This window comes from Panthera onca, chromosome D4 (assembly GCF_046562875.1).
Source record: "Panthera onca isolate mPanOnc1 chromosome D4, mPanOnc1 haplotype 2, whole genome shotgun sequence".
Lineage (NCBI taxonomy): Eukaryota > Metazoa > Chordata > Mammalia > Carnivora > Felidae > Panthera > Panthera onca.
Genome location: NC_138351.1, coordinates 53,608,781 through 53,616,460, shown reverse-complemented (window position 1 = coordinate 53,616,460; position 7,680 = coordinate 53,608,781). Strand labels below are relative to the sequence as shown.

General features: G+C 48.5%; 1 protein-coding gene across 1 annotated transcript; it reads right to left on the bottom strand.

The window, feature by feature from the left end:
- Positions 1–2,126: 2,126 nt before the first annotated feature.
- On the bottom strand, positions 2,127–7,308 carry LOC145713012 (uncharacterized). Its single transcript, XM_081790868.1, is given in 5 exon segments — positions 2,127–3,537; positions 3,539–3,589; positions 4,807–5,303; positions 5,306–5,960; positions 7,270–7,308. Coding segments are annotated over 5 exon segments (2,154 nt in total). The 3' UTR covers positions 2,127–2,625.
- Positions 7,309–7,680: the final 372 nt, after the last annotated feature.

Here is a 7,680-nt window from a genome sequence, read left to right as displayed (position 1 = left end):
ATATAATAGACATTCAGTTAATTGAACATTGTTTAATCTACCAGACCTCCTAATGAAAATAAATTATTTTCAAATACTGTAGTAGTTGATAATAAATAAATGATACTTCAGAGGGAATGTGGTAGACAGAATGGCTCCAACAGATGTGTATCACCTAATGCCCAGAACTTGCATAAGGAAGGATTTGATTGGTCTTAGTAACATAACCAAAGTAATGTGAGTTAGGGAAATATCCTATACTTCTTAATTCAGCCAGACAAACATCAGCTGATTTACACCCTGAGATCCACATGTAGTCCCTCCATTCTCTCCTCTCACTCTTTTCTATGAATATTAGCCAAGTTCAATTTCCAGTTATCTAATTACCATCAAGTCATACTTTTGCCCAAACAATAATTTGCTATTAGGCTTTTCAAACAGCTACTTGTTAAGATGCAGTTATAATTTACCAGTACATTTTTGTTACATGTATTACATGTTTTATGGAGGCTAAGGAAAATAAAAACCAAAGAAAGACCCTTCTAAAGGAAAGGTGACCTTGAGAATATTAGATGTGATAAAAAGAGACTCATCAAAATGTATTTTCTTTTGCTAATAGGAATATTTGGAAACATCTCTATGATTTTACGTAATGATTGGCAAAACAGTGTATTTTGATCAGAGGCAAAGATTTGACCTTGGGCTTCTTAGCTCATTGTATTCATGCCCTACCAAAAAGTCTAGAATACACCTTTTAGGGGCAATGTTTAGCAAAACCAACTCCCTCGGCACAGCTTTATTTCCTTTTGAGTTATTTTCAAGAATTAGCTATAAGACAATATATGTTGAACTTGAATCAAAATTTCACTGCCTTAACACACAAATAAAAGACCTTTTCTGAATAAAATGTTTGAGCTTTCAGAATGGGGGTGGGGTTAAGGGTGGGTGTACAATGAAGCACCTTGTCTCGGAGGCTATAATTCACCTTTCACATTTTAGATGCTTTGGCACATGGGGGCCTAAATGTTAAGTGCACATCAACTGTAGTGTTCTTAGCAGTGAGGCTTATAAATTTTCCTCAAAAATTATAAAGAGTTAATATGCTTCACTAAATAGCTAAATTATTATCAAATAGCAAAATATAGGACCCACTAATTAGGAACTCATTCTGCCACTAAACTGGTCCTTTTAGAGATTACAATATAATTTTCCCATTAAAGGCTCTTTGATAGGCTTGAAAGAGGGTTTATTTGAAGTTCCCTTTATGCTAAGGAGGGAGAACTCGGCTCTTTGCAGTGTAGTCTTTGTTACAGGACTTATGAAATGTAAAAATGATTAACTAAGCAATGGTGATATGTGGTGTTTGCATATGAATTGCTGTATTTCAGCTATTCCTATTTCATCAGCAAAGTACCGATTAACCACCAGGGCTATTGTCTTCTAAATTAGCAAAGAAAAATTTCAGGTTACATTTCAGGCAACAAATACAGCTTTAGAGTACAAGTATTAAAAACAAGAAAAGAAAAAAAGAGTATTCTGAAGCTCCTTTCTTAAATACCTGGCCTGTTACTAAGGAATTTTACTGAATTGAATTATATACGAGAAATCAGGCCATATAATCTGTAATTTGTGTAGATCTATGGAAAACAACCTTGAAGGATAAGGTCTTGTTAGAGCAATATTAGGTTTAATCAAATTAGAGATGTACACTGTTTATTCAAAATGCTTAGGGACACTTAATGTCTGCTAGTTCATCCAGCTGTGTAATAAATTAGGAATTAGTATCTACTTTTGTGAACAGGTTGAAGTCCCAGAAGTGATTTCAGCCTATCCAGGAAAATACACTAACATGCCATGATAGGCTACTTCCTTATGAAAGAGGCAAAGCTGTGGAAGTCCACATGAATAAAACCTACCTAAAGCCACAAGCGGCTACAGAATTGCGAGGATTGCAGTTGTTTACCGGCCAACAATGATAACATACCGAGAAGTTGATTTGTCATATTTCCTACACGTTAGCAGTTACGTAGGAAATTTGGACAGAAGTTGTTATGCCCAGAATTCGTGATCCCCAAATACCGCCAGGGAGCCGAGTCCGATGTAAAAGCAAAAGAGCCTTTATGCAAGCTAGCTCGAGCTCAATCCCCTACCTGCACCGACGCAGCGGTGAGATACCAGGGAGAGAGAGCGAGTTTCAAAAGGACAAAGGTTTTATTGGGGCCTAGGGGCAGTTGGTGAGGTAATGGCTATGGCCTCAGCTGATTGGCTGGGGAAGAGTCCTGGGGAAGGGTCCGAGTCCTGTTAGGCAGGTGAGGGGGGGTTACTCAAGGGGAGGAGGTGTGGTCAAGGTGAAGGACACAGAAAAAGATGGAGTCGGCCGGCGTAGGCCCGCCCTTTCATTCCCCCCTTGTCATGTAGCTTAGGGACCCAATCATGGGACCGGCTGCATTTATGGTGACAAGGGGAACAGAGTTTGGAGGTTTACGCAAAGTTCTGGGAACCAAGTGTCCCTGGAGTGGCTCTGGGACGTCTGATTAAATATTGTCCCCGAGCTGGTGTCTGTGATCTGCCAGGTGATGTTTTGGGGGGCGTGGGGACTCCCGGCAGCATGAGCAATGACAAGCAGAGTTAACAGAGTTACCAATATTAGGTAGGTTGAATGCGCTGTAGCTTGAGCTTGAGCTTGAGCGGGTTGTGTTGGTCCCGACTGATGGCCCATCGCGTGACAACGTCCTTCCGGATCGAGGAGGGGTCTGCTGGCTGAGCGTGGGTGTGATGGACCCAGGTCGCGATGCCGTCTACCTTGAGAGCGGTGGGGGTTGTCAACATCACGATGTAGGGTCCCTTCTAGCGCGGCTCGAGAGTCTCTCGGTGGTGCCTGTTGACGTAGACCCAGTCTCCTGGCCTGTACTGATGAGGTGTCGGGATCGGGTCAGCCTCGTAGATGGCACGGAGGCGTGGCCAAATGTCCTCGTGCGCCCTCTGGAGCCCACTCAAGGAAAGAAAAAGTTCTTGATCTTTAAACTCAGCAATAAGTTCAGCTCGAAGGCTGGGAATAACAGGGGGTGGCCTGCCAAACATGATCTTGTAGGGAGTAAAACCCAGAGTGTAAGGAGTGTTTCTAACCCGGTAAAGGGCGTATGGTAGGAGAGTCACCCAGTCCCCGCCAGTCTCCATGGTTAATTTGGTAAGGGTCTCTTTTAGGGTTCTATTCATTCTTTCTACCTGTCCTGAGCTCTGGGGCCTATAAGCACAATGTAATTTCCAGTTTGCCCCCACCGCCTTGGCTACTGCCTGTGTTACCTGCGAGATAAAAGCTGGTCCATTGTCTGATCCTACCATGGCAGGAAAACCATACCTGGGTAAGATGTCTTCTAGTAGCTTCTTAGCCACCGTCTGAGCCATTTCATGCTTGGTTGGGTATGCCTCCACCCAGCCAGAGAAGGTGTCTGTAAATACTAAAAGATATTTAAAACTATACTTGCCTGGTTTGACTTCAGTGAAGTCGACTTCCCATTGGGCTCCCGGTCTGGTGCCTCTGAGCCTGGTTCCTTTTTTTATTTGATGTGGCTCTCGCGTTGGTGAGTTGGCAGGTCTTGCAGGCAGATACAACTTGCTCTATTTTGGTGCCCTGTTGGTGAATCTTGATTTGGGCATGTCGGATTAAGTCTTTTAATTTTCGGGCCCCCATGTGAGTAGACCGATGCATGTGCTCTAATATTGAGACTCCGAGCTGGTCTGGCAGCACAAGCTCCTTGTTAGGTGTATACCACCATCCCTTTATCTCCTGGGCCATGGGGAGTTTTTTGATCCGCTGTAACTCCTCCTGGGAGTATTTGGGCTGGGCTGGTAAAACTGGGTCTCCTGGGTCCGGTAGTTAAGCCATTTTCTAGCTCCCAACGTTAGCGCCTTGGTAAGGGCAACGAGCTCTGCTTGCTGCGCTGATGTTCTGGAGGGTAGAGCCTCCTCCCATATGGTGTCCGTTTCGGTGACCACCGCTGCACCCGCATACCTGTGTCCATCTCGCATAAAGCTGCTGCCATCAGTGAACCAAGTAGCCTCGGCATCAAGGAGGGGCCGGTCGGTCAGGTCCATCCAGAATCCATGTACTTGTTCCAGGATTCCCGCACAGTCATGTAGTGGAGCACCTAGGTCAGGGTCGGGCAGCAGGGTTGTAGGATTGAGGGCTGCACTGGGGTGGAACCACACTAGTGGAGGGTTGAGTAGGAGGCTCTGGTAATGAGTCACACGTGTGTTGCTCATCCATCTATCAGGAGGCTGTTTCAGGAGCCCTTTAATGGTGTGTGGGGTCGTGATCCAGATCTCCTGTCCTAGGGTCAGTTTGTCTGCATCCTTGACTAGGAGTGCTGTCGCCGCAATAATTCTTAGGCATGGCGGCCAGCCAGCAGCCACTGGGTCTAGTTTCTTAGACAGGTAAGCCACTGGGCGGTTCCAGGGGCCTAAAGCTTGAATTAGAACCCCTTTTGCTATTCCCTTATGTTCGTCTACAAAGAGATGGAAGGGCTTCGTAATGTCTGGTAGGCCCAGGGCTGGGGCACTTAGGAGGGCCTTTTTTAACTGATTGAAGGCAGTTTCTTCTTTTTCAGCCCATTTAAATGTTTTCCCCTCTTTGGTAGCTTCATATAGGGGCCTGGCGATCTCAGCAAAACCTGGAACCCAGAGGCGGCAGTAGCCGGCTGATCCTAGGAATTCCCTCACTTTTCTTCGGGAGGTGGGAGTAGGGATCTTTAGGACAGTTTCTTTTCTGGCATCTGATAACCGCCGCTGTCTGCCCTCCAGGATATATCCCAGGTAACTTACCCTCTCCCTGCATATCTGAGCCTTCTTCTCGGATGCCGGGTACCCTAAGGCCCCCAAGGTAGCCAGCAGGTCTTGGGTCCCTCGCTCACAGTCTTTGGCTGTGTCGGCAGCAATCAGGATGTCATCCACGTACTGTAGAAGGGTGAGGCCAGGGTGCTCCCTTCTGTACTCACCCAGGTCCTCGTGTAGTGCCTTGTCGAAGATGGTGGGTGAATTTTTGAATCCCTGAGGTAGCCGTGTCCAGGTGAGTTGCCCACTGTAGCCCTCCTCCGGATCATGCCACTCGAAGGCGAACAAGGGTTGGCTCTGGGGTGCCAGCGGCAGACTGAAGAAGGCGTCCTTTAAATCTAGTACAGTATACCAGACCCTGGAGGGCGCCAAGGAGCTCAAGAGAGTATATGGGTTGGGAACAGTTGGGTGTGTGTCCGCGACCCTCTTATTTACTTCCCGGAGGTCTTGTACCGGTCGGTAGTCATTTGTGTGAGGCTTTTTGACCGGCAGTAAGGGGTGTTCCAGGCAGACTGGCAAGGAACTAGTACCCCTAGGCTTCGTAGTCTCCGGATGTGTGGCTGGATCCCCTTCCGGGCCTCCTGAGACATGGGGTATTGTTTGATCCTTACCGGACTCTCTCCTGGCTTGAGCTCTACCAGGACTGGGGTCCTATGAGCGGCTAGTCCCATCCCCCCCCCCCGCCCCGTCTCTGCCCAAACCGAGGGGAATTCTTGTAGCCATCTGTCTATATTATCCTCTCTCGGGAGCGCCTCCTGGTGGAGGAGGTATTCATCCTCCAGTTTCATGGTCAGGACCTGGATGGGGTGGCCCTTGCCATCGGTGACCTGAGGCCCCCCTTGTCTGAAAGTTACCTGAGCTCCAATCTTGGTCAGTAAGTCCTGTCCTAACAGCAGGTAGGGGCATTCTGGTATTACCATAAAGGAGTGGGATACCTGGCCCGTTCCCAAATCTACTGTTCTTCGGGTAGTCCATGAATACTGGCTCATACCAGTTGCCCCTTGTACCCAGGACTTCTTGTTGGCTAGTTTTCCTTGTGGGGTGCGGAGGACCGAATGTTGTGCTCCGGTGTCGACAAGGAAGTCAATAGGGGTTCCCTCCACTTTAAGAGTTACCCTGGGTTCGGGGAGAGGGTCCGAACCCCGACTCCCCTAATCACTTAGTTTATCTAGCTCTAGGACTTTTACTCGATCAGTCTTGCTTCCCTTCCCGCCGGCCCTTTTTGGACAATCTCGGGCCCAATGCCCTATCTCCTTGCAGTATGCGCACTGATCCTTTTGCAGCCTTTGCTTCCCCCCCTTGGTGGTTCCTTTACCTTTTCTTTCGTCGTCTGCCAGCTGCCGGAGACGGTGGTCTTGTTCCTCGGGGAAGTCAGCAGTGGTAGCTAGTCGTATTCTGGCCAGGTCTCGAGTCTGCTTACTGCTGGCAGCCGCCATAGCACGAGCCTGCTTGTCCTCAGGAGGCTCCCGGTTATTATATACCTTTTCGGCTACCACCAGTAAGTCCTGCAGACTTTTTTCTCCTAGTCTATCTATTTTTTGTAATTTTCTCCTAATGTCTATGGCCGATTGGTTTACAAAGGCCATGATAACAGCTGCCTTGCTTTCCGGAGCCTCTGGATCCATGGGGGTATAGGTACGGAATGCCTCCATGATCTGTTCTAAAAAGGCAGCCAGAGATTCATCTTTTCCCTGTTGTACATTTCCTACCTTGGCCAAATTGGTTGGCTTTCTAGCAGCCATTCGGAGACCACCCATTAGAGTCTGGCGGTAGACCCGGAGCCTCTCCTTACCTTCTGCCGTGTTGAAATCCCACTGGGGCCGAGTTAAGGGGAAGGAGGCATCTATCTGAGCCTGGTTGGTGGTGGGATTCCCGTCTGTGCCCGGAACTAGTTTTCGGGCCCCACTGAGGATTCTTTCTCTTTCTTCAGTCGTGAACAGGACCTGCAAAAGCTGCTGGCAATCATCCCACGTGGGCTGATGGGTAAAAAGAACAGAGTCTAATAAATCAATAAGCCCTGCCGGTTTCTCGGAAAACTTAGGATTCTGAGCTTTCCAATTGTAGAAGTCACTAGTGGCGAAAGGCCAATAGTGATGGGGCTGATTCCCCTCTGCGTCTGGGGGTCCGGTGGCTCGCAGGGGCAGAATAGTGGAGTCGGCGGTGGAGGCGGATTGCTCCCTCTGAGCCCTTTGTCTGGTAAAGGGCAGGCTTCCCACTGGAGCGTTTCCACCTCCTGCTCTCGGAACAGCGTCTGCCTCCCCCGGAGGGGGAGGATGGTGTTCTTCTGGCATCCTAGAGGGGTTATACGGGGGAGGAAAAAATTAATTTTTCCTCAGTACCCCCCTGTAGGACAGGGTAGAGGGGTGCTGAAGGCTGGGTAAGACTTTTTTTTTTCTTTGTCCCCTGCAAAGCAAGAATGGGTTTGGCTCCGGAGGGAGTGGGGCTAGGAAGGGCTTAAGCCAAGAGGGTGGTTAGAGGGGTAGTCTGAGTCTGTCCCATAACGTCTGTCCAGTAAGTCCACAGAACAAAACAGAGAAATACAAAAGCAGACAAACAGAGGGCCCCTAGAAAGTCTTCCAACTCCATGGAAGCAAAACTGAAAGCTAGCTTAGACCTTTGAGGGGATTCCACGTCCCTCCAAAACCGATGAGGAGATTCCACGTCCCTCCAAAGACGACGGCCTCACGCCAACCAGCGGGAGCAACCCGCCTCGTCTCAGACCTTTGAGGGGATTCCACGTCCCTCCAGAAGGGAGGATCGGAACGTCTTCCAAAACTCCCGGCCCGTGGTCCTCCAGTGCGTCCACTTAGACCGTGTCGGGCACTACCAGAATTCCAGAAATGAGCTCACACAGAAAAGACAGACCAAACA